Source organism: Mus caroli, unplaced genomic scaffold, assembly GCF_978045245.1.
Source record: "Mus caroli unplaced genomic scaffold, Mus_caroli_1 scaffold_19, whole genome shotgun sequence".
Taxonomy (NCBI): Eukaryota; Metazoa; Chordata; class Mammalia; order Rodentia; family Muridae; genus Mus; species Mus caroli.
The window spans coordinates 58,309,235-58,326,541 of NW_028227274.1; the positions used below are offsets into that span (position 1 = coordinate 58,309,235).

General features: G+C 39.8%; 1 protein-coding gene across 5 annotated transcripts; it reads left to right on the plus strand.

The window, feature by feature from the left end:
- Positions 1–3,558: 3,558 nt before the first annotated feature.
- On the plus strand, positions 3,559–13,515 carry LOC110284779 (interferon-inducible GTPase 1). 5 transcript variants are annotated; one of them, XM_085833745.1, is made up of 4 exons: positions 3,559–3,724; positions 4,102–4,206; positions 9,100–9,230; positions 10,649–13,515. In XM_085833745.1, exon 4 carries the CDS (start codon positions 10,669–10,671, stop codon positions 11,920–11,922), a length of 1,254 nt encoding a protein of 417 aa, XP_085689871.1. In that variant the 5' UTR covers positions 3,559–3,724; positions 4,102–4,206; positions 9,100–9,230; positions 10,649–10,668; the 3' UTR covers positions 11,923–13,515. The 5 variants fall into 5 exon arrangements, with proteins under 5 accessions (XP_085689871.1, XP_085689870.1, XP_029327866.1 ...); XM_085833744.1 differs by having other exon boundaries at positions 9,119–9,230; XM_029472006.2 differs by lacking the exon at positions 9,100–9,230.
- Positions 13,516–17,307: the final 3,792 nt, after the last annotated feature.

Here is a 17,307-nt window from a genome sequence, read left to right on the forward strand (position 1 = left end):
GGGGGCGCTATGGGGGACTTTGGGATAGCATTGGAAATGTAATTGAGGAAAATATGTAATAAAAAAATTAAAAATTAAAAAAAATAAAATAAATGAATAAATAAATAAATAAATCCTGACAGGAACAAGTCTCTTTAAAGAACTGGGATAAAATCAGCCCTACCTAAGGTCAGTTTGTTCTTGGAAGGCAGGGGCAAGGGCTTTATGCTCTTGCAATAGTTGCCATAGTTCCAATTCTAGTCTATTGTATAATCCACCTTCTCCCTAGGCCATTGTAAATTCCAGGATATAGGAGTGACTCAGCTGTTATTCTAAGTATTTACTCTAGTTCCTTCTTAGACCACAACCTACCTTCAGCCTAGGCCATTGTAAACCTCTGCATATGGGAGTGACTTACTTGTTATTATAAGTATCTGTAGGGAACCTCCATTTATCAGAGGAGCCCACCAACTTTCTTCTAATATGTAATGTAGTCTGCCATACATGACTGAAATGAGAATTCCAAGTTTACTTTGTTGAACTTGCCCTGAGATTTCTACTCTAATCGAGTAAACTGCAATGCCTGATTTTTTTTTTCACTATCTCTCTTTCAACACTGGAGCCATTTCATCTGAATAAGTAATATTATTACGAAATTCAAAGCCCAAGTTCAGCTCAACATTGCTTCAGATATTGGAACACGCATAGAGGCCAGTTCAATCTAAGTTAGCTATTTGTCAAATCATTCCTTGGAGGCATTTATAATAATGCAATACTGAAACCAAGCACACAAAACCCTTCACCAGACTTTAGCAAGGACATATTGGAGCCGCATCCTGTTATGGGACACCAAGGATTCTAGGAAATCAGTTTCGATGAAAAGTTTTCCCTCAGGACTTTGGCCAAGCTTTTGGACTTGTCATGCAAACACCACTGGAGTACACGTGGCACTTGGCCAGGTTCATTGCTGTTGTATACACAATAGCTAGAAAATAGAAACAGCATAAATATCTTTCAACCAGTTAGTGGATGATAAAAGTGTAGTGTGTATGCACTGTGGAATACTAGTGATTTGTTCAAAAAAAAAAAAAGGAAATTGTCTACACTGCAAGTCAATGGATGGATCAAGAAAAGTTCATATTGAATACTGTCATACAGACGGAGAAAGAAAAATGCTGCATGTTCTCTCTCTCATTTGGTGACCATTACCAGTTTAGGTGTCTGAATGAAAATAGCCCCCAAAGACTCAGGTAGTGTCATTACTGAAGGTGTGGCCTTGTTGGGAAAAATGGGTCACTACATGTTACTGCTTCCCCACCATGTTTACCACCATAACAGTGATCAACTAAATCCCTGAATTGTAGGCCAGCACCAATTAAATGTTTTCTTATAGAGTTCTCATGGGCATGGCATCTATTCACAGTTCTAAAAGAACCCCTAACTAAGACAGGATGTGTTCTTTATATTGGCTTGAGGCCATTGAGAAGTGACTGAAGGTTTGAGGTGTGACTGAGCAGTAGGATATTTTTCCCAGCAGGGGCCATGTCCTTCATTTCATCCCTGGGCACCACCAGATGAAGAGGAATGAGGAAGAGGAGGAGGGAAAGAAAAGAGACTGTTGAGATCCTCATACTATCAGAATAGACCTCACCAGCACATCCTGAGTTAAAAGAACCATTACAAACACTGATCTTCAGTACCCCTCAAATAAAAATGTAATATGTATGTGTTATATAGAGAGATTTATTTGTCTGTGTGTGTATGTATGTGTGTGTGTGTGTGTGTGTGTGTGTGTGTGTGTGTGTGTGCACATACATCATTGTGAGTCTATCGCCACCATGTGGGCACAGGGGACAGCAGAGGTCATAGAGAATCAGTATCTATGGAATTGAAGTTACACATGGTTCTGAGTCACCTGACAGTGGTGCTGGAAAACACACTCAAGGGTCCTCTGCAAGAACAGTAAATGCTCTTAATGAAGAAGCCATCTCTCTAGTGCCCATAACATATATATTTTTTAGTGTTAGGCTCATAACCTGACCTTACTTGCTATCTACCCAGGAGATCTTTCTTGAGGACCTCATTAGACAACAGACTGGATTATGATTCATCACAGTCTTTGTCCCTCACTTGATTCAGGGCTAGGAAAACAAGTTTGGGTAAAAGCTTAGCTTTCCCTCTGGATCTCCATCCCAAAAGGTTGGTCTTAACATATGGAAAGCTTTAATTAATCAGTGCCTGAATGACAACAATTTTTAAATGATGGAAAATACTTCCTCTGTGCTGGCTAGTTTTGTGTCAACTTGACATAAGCTACAGTTATCTGAGAGGAGGGAACCTCAGTTGAGGAAGTGTCTCCAGAAGATCTAGCTATAAGCAGACAAGCCCACATGGGGCATTTTCTTAATTAGTGATTGATGGGGGAGGGCCCAGCCCATTGTGGGTGGGAATTCTCCTGCATTGCTAATCCTGGCTTTAGTGATGAACAGTGATGTGAAAGTGTAATCCTGTTAACACTTCCCTCCTTTGGACTCCTTGCTCATAGTGTTTCATCACAGCAGTGATAAGCCTGACACCATCCTATGTGATTTGGGGCAAATGACTTAATTGTTAGAGCCTTAGTTACTTTTGTTGAAATGTTAATAAACACCACCCACTCCTGGATTTGTGGAGAGTTGTAGTAAAGGGATGGGAGTGTAGATCTCCATGTATGAAATCCTGAGGACCTGTGTACCTTCAACCACACTGACTTTCCAACTGTGACTGTCTTCTCATTCCCAATGGTCCAGTTCTCCCTCCAGACTGCTACAGTAGTGTGAATGACTGAAGAATATGACTCCATAATGGTTATAGGGCCAAACAGGATTGTAGTCAGAGGGCAAAATTGGAGGAAGTTGTGAAACTAAAATTGGCAGTGGCACAGGACCCAGGAATTGTGCTAAGTCACTTAAACTCAGAATGTGATTGTGGAATCAGGAGTGAATTGTGATGTGTGTGTGATGAACCACCAAAAACACATTGGGGAGGAAAGGAGTTTATTTGGATTTATACTTCTATATCACTGTTAATCATTCAAAGAAGATAGGACAAAAACCTGGAGAAGGAGCTAAAGTAGAGGTCATGAGTCTCTGCTGCTTACTGGCTTGCTCAGTCTGCTATATTATAGACTCCAGAAACACCAGCTCAAGAATGACACCACCCACAATTGTCTGCACCCTCCCTCCTCCATCACTTATTAAGAAAATGTCCCACAGGCTTGCCTGCAGCCTAATCTTAGAAAAACATTTTAGCTGAGTTTCCCTCCTCAAATGACTTTAGATTATGTCAACTTGACATAAAACAATCTAGCACAGGGGTAAGAAGAAAATGAGTTCTAAGGGGCCATGGAGGATCTTCCGACCTAGGCAGTTAAGTTGTTTTTGGAGCTACTGTCACTCACTAAAGTGGTGTTAATACAGCTTTGTTTTTAACACAATTTCTACTTATTAGAAACAATCCCTTTAGAGGAATGAAAGCTAGTTTAGTTTCACTTTCCTGTTCTTGGAAATCCTGGAACTCGAGATGCATACTCCCCTGTGATTGGGTAGCACACTCAGAAGGGAAGACCAAAATCAGCAGAGTACAAAAATCCTGCCCAATTTTCTTGCTGCTGCTGAGAATCAGAAGTAGACTCAAGCCAAGAGCGCACCTGAGGGTTATTCCTCTCTGGAACAGTGAGTGCATCCACTGGACACAGGATTTTCTGGTAACTCAGCTTTCAGATCTGATTACTCACTATCATCCTCTCTTTCCTAAGGAGCCTGTGGGTAACAAGACATTTAGAGACATGGCCTCAGAGCTGGGATCCTCAGTTGGAAAGCTATGGGGCTTTGAGTGGAGGTCGTAAGGACTTGTTTACAGATGTTCTTTAGACAGAGATAAACTGAATGACCTAATGATTATTTAAAATTTACCAAATTTTCAGGAGGGGTGGTTTTGCTTCTTTGTTCTCCACTTCCTGTAACAACTATAAATAAACCTTGAAGGATGTGTGTTATGAAATGTCACTACAGAATATATGAAAATTGCTGTGTCTTGATCCAGTTAAGTCCTAGCACTATTTTCTTGCCTCTCTCCACACAGTGCAGCAGATTTACTGTAAACTCCAGTGGAAGCTACACTGAAGGAAAAGATGACACACAGTTTAAAGTTTCTGCTATAACCTGCTGGGGAGCAATTCTAGGATTTGTATGTTTGTTTGTTTTAAAAATATATCTATTTACTGTATGAAGATGTCATATGTGGATATAATACTTTGATCATCTTCCCCCATCCTTCCCCTCTTTTCTCACTCTTATTCACTCTGGGACTCTCTTGTCTTTTTTTTTTTTTATTTTCAAATACTCCACTGATTTTAGGGTTGCTTGCATGTTCTGGGTGTAGAGTTTAACTGGATTATGGGCAACTTTCAAATAGCTACATCTCTAAAAAGAAAAAAAAATGACACTCCCTCCCCCACCAGGCATTATTCTTATATTACTCTACTATCTTCTTGGCTAAGGATAAGGCCTCCTGTGCCCTAGTCTCATTAATGCTAAAATGTTGAAGGGCTATCTCTCATTTAAGTCTTGTTCAGCAGGCATGAATGCAAATTCCACGTTGCATTAATAAGACATTAATTCACACCACTCCCCTGGCCTCAGTCCCTGGCTCTTCCATGATGTTTCCTGAGCCTGAATAAGAGGGGGATTGATATAGATGTACCCCCCACACACACCTATTCTATTTAGAAATGAGCACTCAACTCTCTTATTCTCAGCCCTTTGACCAGTTATAAGATGATGCTTTAAAACATACCCACTTCAAAACCAAAGCAAATGGGGCACAAAGAACAGCAACAAAACCCTTGTCTCTGGCATAATCAGAAATGTGCAGAAGGCAACTTGACAACAAGTCCATTTACAAAAACAGCAGTGGTAGATGCTCTGGACATTTTAATTGAGCAATCTTCTTTAACGTCCTGGGTTTTAGTATAGAGCTGGGGTGCTATGAAGGCATGCATCCTTCTTCAGTGATTGATATTTCATATCACTGTCATTTGTTGTATTCATACACAGCACAAAGACATTGAACACCATTTTCTGCTGTTATTTTCCTCTTTATCATGTTAGTAATTCTTACAAATTGTATACAATGCATTTTAATATTTTTATTACATTTATTTATTCATCTTTTGTATATTCATATACTGGGGCTGGAAGCTCACATGCCATAGCATGCATATAAAAGTCAAAAGAAAAGTTGTAGAAGTCAATTCTCTCTCACTACTATGTGAATTCTTGGGACTAGAACTCAGATCACTTAGCTTAGTGACAAGTACTCTTACCTGCTGAGCCATCTTGCTGGCCCAAGACAAACTTCAGAGTCTAATTAGAACCGGGATGAGGACTAAAATAATGTGAAGCTTTTGTGAAAAGATCTCCAGCATCTTTTGCCTTCATGACTTCCTCCTTCTCCTCAGGCTAAATGCAGTGTGTTCAGGCTCTTGGTTGCCCTGGTCTATATCACTGTTTGCATTTTCGTCAGAGTCCAGTCAGCTTTTGTGACTGGCCAAATATATTACCTAATATTTAATTTCAGTAACTATTAGGAAAGCTTAAATCTGCCTCTCCCCATCCCCTCCGTTAGTTTTATCTAAAGTTGATTGAGTATAACCTGGATACCTGTCCAGCTTGGGGTACGAAAGTCAGAGGGGACAAGATCATGGAGTCTCATGGAGTCATCTTGATAGTTTAGTAGGAATTACATAGCCAGGAGGCCAGGCACTGAGCAGTGCCCCCACCCGTGCAGGATGTGTTATGTATCTTTGAGGCCATTTTTCTGAGTATGGGGAGAGAGCTTAGACTTTGTCACCACTGTTACTTGGCACTTTGTTGTGTTGTTAACAACAGTGCTAAGGCAGAGGGCCTGTCCTTGTCAGAAGTCACATGCATGTCAGGAGAAAATAAAAATAGTTATCTTAAGGAAACATAAAGTTCAGATCATTTTACAAGAAAGTATATATGAATTTAGGTATTCAGACATTGAATCCCATAACATTAAATAAAAATGTATTCTGTACTAGCCCCAGGAAGGGCTGTTGAATCTAATATTTTTGTAACTCATCACAGCCTATGGCTCTGATTATCTTAAGTTCTACTTTTGTAAGTGAAACCAAAGCAAATCAAGATCTTAAGGGAACCTCGTTAATATAAACAAGACTCAATTTTTAGATTTGTTTCAGTGTAGTGAACTGTGACCTTGGGAATTTTTAAAACCCTTTTATGACCCATGGGCTTTTTTAGCTTTTACAAAATATTTATGGATGATTATACTTTGGGATTTTGGTTTCTTTCACCCCTCACCCTGGAGCCATCCTTGCAGAACAGAACCAATTCACAAGCTAAAATTCCTTTTCTTCAACATTTTCTTTAAAAATGTATTCACCTACTTATGACCTTTTAAGCACTTTTTCTCTTACTTATTAAATCCTTTTTTAATTTTTTTAAATATTGTAAAGCTTAATGATATAAATAAACAACTAAGTTATTTATTGCCTAAAAGACCTGGCAAGGTTGAAATGATTGCTTTATCATAGGGTCATAGTATATTTAGAGCAATTTCTCAGAACAGGCCCCATGGAGCTGTTATCAATAATGAAGTTATGTCCCCTATTGCAACAGTCAGAGCTCTGGAAAGAAGCAGAAAACAGTACAAATAGATACCTTAAATCAGAAGCCATGCCACTCATATTCTCAGAAGACAAAAGAGAATAGATGTGTGCAGTTAAATTAGAGGTCAGATAAGTATTGACTCAAAACCTATATAAATATTAAGAAAGAAAAACAAATCTGTGGATGCTGTTCTGGGCAGTGTCTGTGCCCAGTTTTATTGGTTATGTTATTGTCCTGTGGCAGGGCAGGCCCAGAGATGAGCATCCATTGTCTCTGAGTAGGAATATCTTATAGGGAATTAATCTTAATAGTTCTTACTTCAATCTGTCGCAGGGAAACAAAGAGCCTTACATCATTTAAGAGACAATTATTAACCCAATTGTCGAGAAGCACAGGAAGAATACACATAAGGAATTCTGAAGGCAGTCTCATCTTTTACCAGAGAATCTAAGTTATTTCTCAAAGATTTATTTGTTATGCAAACTATAAGGCATTTTGGGCTACTCTACCAGTTATAATTTAGCTTAATGCCCACTACACGACAATTTCGGGTGCATAGTAGTATATGAGTATAAGCATACATGCAGACATGACACAACATACACATGCATGCAAATATATATCAAACACATTTTAAGAAAACCACAAGAATAATTTTGTTAAATTTATGATGTCAGGATTTTTTAAGTCTTCTACTCCAATGAGTTTTTCCCATATATCTAAGTAAGCTTCCATCTTAAGTCTGATCTTTAAAAGTGTTACCTTTCAGTTGAAAATCTTTAGAAAACTTATATGCTGCTATATAGCCCTTACATTAAATAAGATAACTAAACAGGAAATGGTATGACACTGGGGTATTGGGCTGGGGGGGAGGGCAAGACTAGTCAACATGCAAACTCTTTAGTTGAAATTTGACTTTAGTGTTTACAGGATTGAGTTGCAAAATCACATTTCTGGATGATCTGGAACATGAAAAGGAAACCATCCAATCAATAAAACAAACCAAAGTACACACACACACACACACACACTGAATACGTTATCCTATATACAAATCTATAGGATGAGAAATTCCAACTCCTTGTCATCAGGAAAGATGCCAGGTCTGGGGTTCAAGAAGCATACTGGGGTAGATAAGGGGTTGTGTGTGCTGTAGATAGAAAAGGAAGACAATGGCACAGGAAAGGCTCTGAGATCAAGCCCACGTGGCAGACTGGGAAATCCATTCTTAGGGTCCCAGAGAAAGAGGTGATGTTCTCTGTCATGCGACTGATGAGGAGCCTGTAGTGTGTGCTCCCACTCAAGCAGTCTATGAGTGTGTGGAGATCAAGAATCTAGAGGTAAAGGCGATTTTAGTCATGGAGACCTATCATTCCTGAAATTATCTAAATGTGGTTGTTTTACAAAATGATGTGGTCCTGGCTAATACTTTAGATTGCTAGAAGTTAGACCCAGAATTGCTTCCAATCTCCTCAGACCTCCTTTGAGACTTTCATAGTCAAGTTTCCCTGACTAGCCTCCCATTCCAGATGAAGGAGACTCCTGTTAGTCTACATGGAGACTTTATGGACAAAAATGTCAGTTCTCCAGACACCAGGATCAAGATGCAATCTCAAAGCTGTGTGTGACACTCTGAATGCTTCCCTGATCCATCTGGTCTTTCTCCCTCTATCACAGAACTCTTAGCAGGCTCAAGCTCTGGCAACATTCATAAGATTGGAACAACTTCTGAAGATTTAGAGAGGCAGGAAAGGGTTCTCAGGAACACCTGGCTGTTGGCAAACTGAAATCCAGGTCCCTAAGATGCTTCCCTTCCCTGTTTTATTCCTGACAGTGGAGATGGGTCTTTCCTAGAATAGGCAATTAAAAGCTTTCATCTGGGTACAACCAATGTGTGGCCTGATCCACTGAGTGCACCTCTTACTACAAAGCCAAAATAAACAAGCCAAATAGGACATGGCAGACAAATACTTAGTACCTAAATCAGGCAAAGCTTGTACAGGAATCATTTCCCAAGTAAAGCTCTAACTCACTCACCAACAAAGGAAGCATGGGAATTTTATTTAGGGGGGTCCATACATCTTCACATAGAGGTGTGTGAATTTTCAGGCATAAGCATTTTAGGATTACATTCCCTGAGCATGCTCACATGCAAGTGATGGACAGAACTGCCTCAGCTGTCAAAATAACATTTTAGCTGACAAGAAAGGAAAGAATATCTTGAGGGAGCTGAGTGAAGGCATCTGCCCTGTTCAGTCAAGAACAGATTGACACTTGCTCTTGCCCTTTCTGATACATCCATACATGGAGGCTGACATCACATGACTGTACTGTATTCAGGAGGCACAAGCATTTTACAGGAATGCCAACTGCTTTACTGACTTTCCATCTCATGTTAGCTTCCTGTGTCCAATTTTTTGGAGTGTAGTTTTTGTTTCTCAAAACAGGATTTCTCTGCTTCTGCTGCTCTGGCTGTCCTGGAACTCATCCTGTAGACCAGTCTGGCCTCAAATTCACAGAGATCTGCCTACTTCTGCCTGTGAAAGGTTGGGATTAAAGGTAGGCTATCACTGCCAGCTTCTGTTCTGATTTTGTGTGAATGCAGTAACAGTGCATAGTGGCTTCGGGGAGTAAAGAATTTAAACTTTGCTCATAGCACCTGCCGCCTGGTTTCCATGACTCCATGGGCTATGGAATGCTACCTAAATAAGTACCTGGGCCTCTTGCTGCTGTAGAACTCAGTTATGCATGTCCTTCTAGATATGTTGTCTGCATAGTAGCTGATCAAATACCAACCAGTCTTCCTTTCCCCACTGGAATATTCATAAAGTCAAACCTCTGGATATAGACCAAGTGTCAATACAGATTGTCTCATCCAAGTTCAAGGAGTTAGTATTATCTAAATCCATTCAGCCTTGACTACTCCTTCTCCAGAAACCTGCATATGTTGCCTGTGTTCATTTGTAATTCTGCAGGTACCCTGCTTGTGCCACCTCAGAACAAAGAATCTGCCAGCATGGGTGATGTCCCTTACATTACTTTACCTGTATTGGTTATTGTTATTCAGGGAAGCTAACTATCTTTAAAGGAAACCAAACATATCCTTGTGACTTTGGTGGCTGGACAGGCAGACACTAAACCCCACCTAAATATGCATTACATTTTCCAAAGTCTGGTCCCATTCCTCCTTAGAAAGAGGCGTGGCCATTGGCCTTCAACCCAACTCTACTGGGAAAGTTTTGTATATTTTAGATCAGGCTGGATCCATCAAAAAATGTTCAAATGAAGAGACTTCAGTAAAACAGCAAATTCAGAATGTTGAATAGCCTGAGCAGATAAATAAGGAATTGTGTGTGACCAGAAGCCAGAAATTTTAAGAGACTGTTAACAAGTCTAAGCAGAAGGAATAAGAAGGGTAAGGAAGTATCTTCCTTTAAAATACCATAAGATCTGAACAATTACAAAGGCCAAATAGCTTAGATTATAAAGAATGATGGATACAGACATGCAGCCCAAGAAGGGCAATGGGGAGCCCATGACCAGATACAGATGAAGTACACTGGAAGCTGGAAGGGGTGGGACCTCTGCTGGTAGGGTCTACATTTAACAGAGGCACAGAGGAGCCTGAAAGGTAAAATGAACTTGTGAAGAGACAGTGGAGAATAAACCATTAAAGTCTCATGTGATGGTCTCAGTTATCTGCAGAAAGAATGACCCTACTCTGTCACTCATAGGTGAAACCTAGAGTAGCCAACCTCATAGAAGTGAAAAGAAGGGTGGTAGTCTGCCAGGCTGTGGGAAGAGTGAAATTGGATAATGTTAGTCAAAGTCCCAATTGTGTAAAATGAACACAGGGGACTTTGAATGCATAACTACAACCACTATGAATGGTATATGTAGCGATGTGCTTGAAATTTGCTACAATGAAAATCTGAAATTCCATGTATACCCTCTTTGTTCTCCCTTCTTTCTTACAGTGCCTTTATTGCTTGAAGTCATGGGTCAGCTGTTCTCTTCACCTAAGAGTGATGATGATGATTTGCCCTCCAGCTTTACTAGATATTTTAAGAAATTTAATACGGGAAGAAAAATCATTTCTCAAGAGACCCTCAATTTGATTGAATTAAGGATGAAAAAGGGGAACATTCAAGGGACAAACTCTGCAATCAGTGATGCATTAAAAGAAATTGATAGTAGTTTGCTCAATGTTGCTGTCACTGGGGAGACGGGATCAGGAAAGTCCAGCTTCATCAATAGCCTGAGAGGCATTAGGAATGAAGAGAATGGTGCAGCTGAAACTGGGGTGGTGGAGACAACCATGAAAATACGTTCATACAAACATCCCAATATGCCCAATGTGGTTTTTTGGGACCTGCCTGGGATTGGAAGCACAAATTTCCCACCAAACACTTACCTTGAGAAAATGAAGTTCTATGAGTACGATTTCTTCATTATTATATCGGCCACACGCTTCAAGAAAAATGATATAGACCTCGCCAAAGCAATTAGCATGATGAAGAAGGAATTCTACTTCCTGAGAACCAAGGTGGACTCTGACATATCAAACGAAGCAGACGGCAAACCTCAAACCTTTGACAGAGAAAAGGTCCTGCAGGACATCCGCCAAAACTGTGTGAACACCTTTAGGGAGAACGGCATTGCTGAGCCACCGATCTTCCTGGTCTCTAACAAAAATGTTTGTCACTTTGACTTCCCTGTCCTGATGGACAAGCTGATAAGTGACCTCCCTGTCTACAAGAGACACAATTTTATGCTCTCCTTACCCAATATTACAGAATCAGTCATTGAAAAGAAGCGGCAATCTCTGAAACAGAGGATTTGGCTGGAAGGCTTTGCTGCTGACCTAGTAAATATCATCCCTACACTGACCTTTCTCTTGGACAGTGATTTGGAGACTCTGGAGAAAAGCATGAAATTGTACCGCACTGTGTTTGGAGTGGATGAAGCATCTTTGCAGAGATTAGCAAGAGACTGGAAAATAGGGGTGGATCAGGTGGAGGCCATGATAAAATCTCCTGCCGTGTTCAAACCTACAGATGAAGAAACAATACAAGAAAGGCTTTCAAGATATATTCAGGAGTTCTGTTTGGCTAACGGTTACTTAGTTACTAAAAATCATTTTCTTAAAGAAATATTTTACCTGAAATATCATTTCCTTGACATGGTGACTGAGGATGCTAAAACTCTTCTGAAAGAGATATGTTTAAGAAATAAGTTGCCTTCTAATTAAGCTGAAGTCCTGTGACTGTCAAAAAATTAGAATCAATTAAAGAAAAACAGGACACTGACTGTAAAACAATATATTGGAATGTCCAGCTTATTCAGACTTTATCCACATTTAGTGATTATGTATCAACATTAGCTACAGCAAGGGGATCAGATATGTATAAATAAACTGATAGCTAAAAACTATCCCCTCACTTTGAGTAAACTCTCAGATCAAGTAATTTTACTTATATTTAAATTTGTTCAATATAAATCAACATCCATGTTCAGGGTTAGCATTGAGGTGTTTAGTGTTGTCAACTGGACAAACTCTAGAGACTCATGAAAGATGAGCCTGGGGGCTTGCATTTGGGAAATTATTTTGCTTATATTAATTGAGGTAGGAAACCCTTTCCACTGTGGGTGGCACCATTCCCTAGCTGGCAATCGTCAACTGTGTATATGGAGAGAGGTGCTAAGTAGCAGCTTATTTACATTCTTTCATAAATATCCAGGGGTTTTTGTTGCTGTTTTTGGTGGAGTTGTTGTTTTTAAACTGTAGATGGAATGAAACTATCTGCCTCAAGATTCTTGATAATGACCTGTATAATTTTAAACTTGATACTGTAGATTTTCTTGAAAGAGAATTATTAAAGAAGAAACCATAACTGGGCTAGAGCGATGACTCAGTAGATAAAGTAGACCTTGCAAGTCTGAAGACCTGAGTTCAGATTCCCAGAACCCACATAAAGCCAGCTAAGCATCTGCAATCCATGCACGTCTATGGTGAGATGGGAGGCAGAATGAGAAAAATTTTGGAAGATCATGGGGCCAGCTATCCTGCCACATACAGCAGTAAATAAGAGGCCCTGACTCAAGCAAGTGGAAGGTAAAAGCCAACACGCAAGCTCACCCTTTGATCTCTGCATACATGCCATGTCATGTTCATGCCTGATATCACATATGGAAATACACATGCAAAAATGTTTTTTCATTTAAAAAAAAAAGAAGGGAGGTTTGGGGCAATAACTCATTGGTTTAATACCTGCCTTACACTCATGAGGCCTCAAGTTCATTCCCTAGAACTCCAGAAAATGGCAAAAAGGGGATGGGCATGTACAGGGATGTCTTCGAGGTAAAGAGAGATGGCCCATTGGTAAAGAATACTGGCTAAGCTTGCAAAGGACCAGGATTTAACTGCCAGAACCCACAGAGTAGCTCACAGTTACCTGCAAATTCTGTCTCAGGGGATATGATCTCATCTCCTCACCTCCACAGGGACCAGGAACACATTTATGTGGTACACTGACATACATGTAAGGCAAACATTCATACAATAAAAGTAAATTAAGAAACATTTTAAATATGTAATTAAATTAAAAAGGGAAAGATAAATCACAGTAGCTTCAATAAGGACTAAGAATTTTACAAAAATCCTATCTAGTCAGAATCCTTGAGAAAATACTAAAGAAGCTTTATAATTCTATGCCAGAACTAGGGGACATGATGAAATTTCTCTGCTTTATAGTGATTGGTGTTTTGAATGCTGTGACAGTAAAGGGCTGCTCTATTCCATATGAATAATAAAAGTCATTTAATAAATTATTTCTGAAAAAAAGACATGTGTTGCTCCTTAACATCCCAAGAACCCATCATACCTTCCTTAGTATTACTGTAAGTTGCTGATTGTCTCATTTCCCATTCCCTAATTTACATCATATCTTCTTTGTAATGAAGTAAAAATAAATAGCACAGAAAAGGAAACACAGAAGAAAGGGAAAATGTTTTTTCTAAAATAGTTTGAGTAGCTATAAACCTATGGAATAGGTTGAAGAATAGAATTTCTTCTTACACTTCTAATGACTAATGATTGAAATCCAGGTAACAATGTGGCTAAATCCTCAGTGAAAGCATCCTTCCTGGTGATGTCTTCACTTGGTCTTCCACAGGGTGTGTGCAGAGGATGCTTTCCTGTCTAATCTTCCTATGATCTCATCATTTGGGCTCCATTTGCATGACCTAGTTCAACCACAGATACCTCCCACAAAGATTTTCCACCAAACAGGATCCCATAGAAAGTTTGGACTATTTACATAGAATTAACATATTAACATTAAAAGGAAAAACAATCAATTCTTAAAAGGCTATAGAAATTATGTTGGTGGTTCAGTTGCTTTCTATAGTTATGCCACACACATAAACACCAATTGCTCCAAAGTATTTTTTTCTATAAAGAGAGATACAGAGTTTCCAAAAAGATAGCTAATGAGAATCACCAGACAACCCCTGCCTCATTTAACAAATAATACCAAGTGCCAGGCAGTGGTAGTGCATGCCTTTAATCCCAGCACTTGTGAGGCAGAGGCAGGTGGATTTCTGAGTTTGAGACCAGACTGTTCTACAGAGTGAGTTCCAGGACAGCCATGGCTACACAGAAAAACCATGTCTCAAAGAAAAAGAGAGAAAAAAATAAAAGCAAAGAACAAGCAGATAATGCTTGCTGATAATATTTAGAGAACACTAGAATGCAATCCACATGAAAAAGAATTATGGAAGAGGCAGGTGGATCTCTGAGTTCCAGGCCAACCTAATCTACAGAGTGAGATCCAGTACTTCCAGAGCTATATAGAGGAACCCTATCTAAGAAAAAAGAAAAAATTATGGAAAATGGTGAGTCCCAATGATCAGGTCATGAAAAGAGTAAATCACCTTGCTTAGAATGCTCTTGATCCCCATCATGAACTTGTCTGAATATGGAAAGTCATCTTACAACTCAGGGATTGTACATAGTAGAACCAAAATTGTACATATCAGCACTTAAGCATCAAGACATTTTTTTTTCTATACGGCAATACTGCAGCCATCAACGGTTTTGAACTCCACAAGGAATTGTAATGGAATACAGAACACTACACTGGTTCACATGGCTACCTCTACTTACATAGTTCCCTCCCCTATGGAACCTATTGCTGCATGGTACCATTGTAAGAACAAATACAGCCATACCTCACCCCAACTTCCATGTGTGGTACACCCTCCAAGGCTGCTTAAGTGACTCAGTCTTGGCACCACAAATTGTACTTACCTCTTTGGCTATTAGAATGTCATCACCTTGTGTGACCTACTGCAGATCAGGACCTCCAACTTGGTTACCACATTCATCAAGTCCTCAGAGTCATCAGTCAACAGGACTTAGTTATTCCTTGGGTCGAGGAGGACCAAGGACTGTAAGAGAAATAGGCAGAGAAAAGGGAGTGAGACCAAGCAAACATTTGTCAAGGTCTGTTTAATGGAGGCTAGGAGCCTGGTTTTAAGCATACAATGAGAGAAAATAGGGAGGAGTTGAGGGTGTATAATAAAAGTACAGAGAAAAGGGATGGACATCTGGGATGAATGCTGATTGCAGGCTTCAAACATCTTGCAGCTAATCTTGGAGTGTCATACCTATCTAAACAGTCCCAGGCACCAAAAGGAGACATGAAGGAGGAGGTGATGCTGGCTTTATCTAAACAGTTCCAGGCACCAACTGGAGACGTGAAGGAAGGGGTGACATAACTCCCATCAAAGGATCACCTGGATCTTCAGGGTGAGAATTGTTGAGGGTCTGGTTTCCCACAGTGTGGTCTCTCACACCTTAAGGCCTTCAGTCTTAAGCTAGACTATGGTAGTTCCCTGAGACATTCAGCAATGCAAGAAATTGAGTCTTCTTCCACAGAACCTACTACTTGTAAGCATGCTTACACATGTTTTCCCTAGCAATAAGGCATTCAAAAATAATTGACTGAAACTACAAAAGCTGAAACTTGGAGCAAATAATGAAACTGTGTTCATGAAAATATGTTTATATGAAAAGAAATATTACAATTAATATTGAAATAAAATTTAAGAGCCTTGCTAATAGTTGAGCAATGTACTTTAAAGTTATGGCAGAACTAATGGTTTCTATACTTTACTTTCTTCCTCTGCAATGAGAGACTTGACAAGTTAAATATATCGCTGAGTTTGAATGGAGTGACTCAACACTTCTCTAAGCCTATGACCTTTCCTAATGTAGTTCCAACTGTTTCTTCCAATCTTGCAGAGATTAGAGATGGCAACCTAAAAGGAAGAAAGAATCCCTAGGCAGGCGAAACAGTAAGAGAAAGCTCCTGCTTCCACAAACTGCCTGGACAGCCTGGACCCAAACATTGGAAAGCCCAGAAAACAAGGATTAAAAAAAATGACTCCTAATAGTATACTGGTATACTCATAGATTGGTGCCTAGCCCAACTGTCATCCAAGAAGCTTCATGCAGTAGCTGATAGAAACAGATGCAAGGACTCCCAGCCAAATGCTAGGCAGAGCTCTGGGAACATTCAGCATTCTTACCCATCAGGGCAACTCAAATCAAAATTACTCTGACATTTCATCTTACCAGAGATTGGCTAAAAACAAAAATACAAATAGCAATAAATGCTGTTGTGGGTGTAGGGGAAGGAGAGCAAGCTGTCCCTGCTGGTGGGAGTGCCAACCTGTGCAGCCACCAAAGTAATTTGTGTGGAAATTCCACAAAAGGGGAAAATGGGTTTACGATATCAGTCCAACCATGCTGCCCTGGGAAATAATCTCAAACTCCTCTATCTCCTACTACAGAGCTATTTGTTCAGCCATCATTCCTGCTTTCTTCACACTAGCCAAGAAATGGGAAGAATCTAGATGTCCATCAACTGAGGAATTGATAATGAAGTGTGACACTGTACAGAATGGAATATTACTAATCTGTGAAACAAACTGAAACTGTCAAATTCAAGGGCAAGTGAATGGGGCTGGAAGCACCATTCTGAGAGAGGAAAAGAACCATTTCATTTTTCTTTCTTTGGATGTGAGCCTTCACTCTTTAGATATGTGTGCTCTATTCTGAATACCCACTGAAATTTTGACATTACTATGGAGTTGAGGAGTGGGACTTTCAAGAGAGGGGATGTGAATCTACAATGGTAGGGAAATAAGGTTGTAGTCAAAGAGGAGAAGATGGATTGTGTCTAGAGTGAGACTAAAATTAGCATCTGCACAGACTCCCCTACAATGTGTTGTTTGACTGTAGTTTAGGCTGTGTTTGTGGAGTCGGGGATCAGAAAAACTCAAGGGTTCAGTTCAAGCCTACATAGTAAACTGCTTCTTCATGCCCTATCAGTTTCCATGTCCCACACTGTTATTTTAACACTGCCCTGCTTTTTCTGCCAAGAAATTAAGTACTTCTGGCATGAAAAAGAACCGTTTCTTTTGTTTCACTTTCATCTTCTTTGAAATGCAGGAGATTCTGGAAAGTAATTAGATCTATGCTCTTCCATGATTAGCCACCACACACAAGAAGAGGGGAGGGGCATAAGCCAGAAGAATGTGTACAACCTATATAACTGAGTTGAATCTG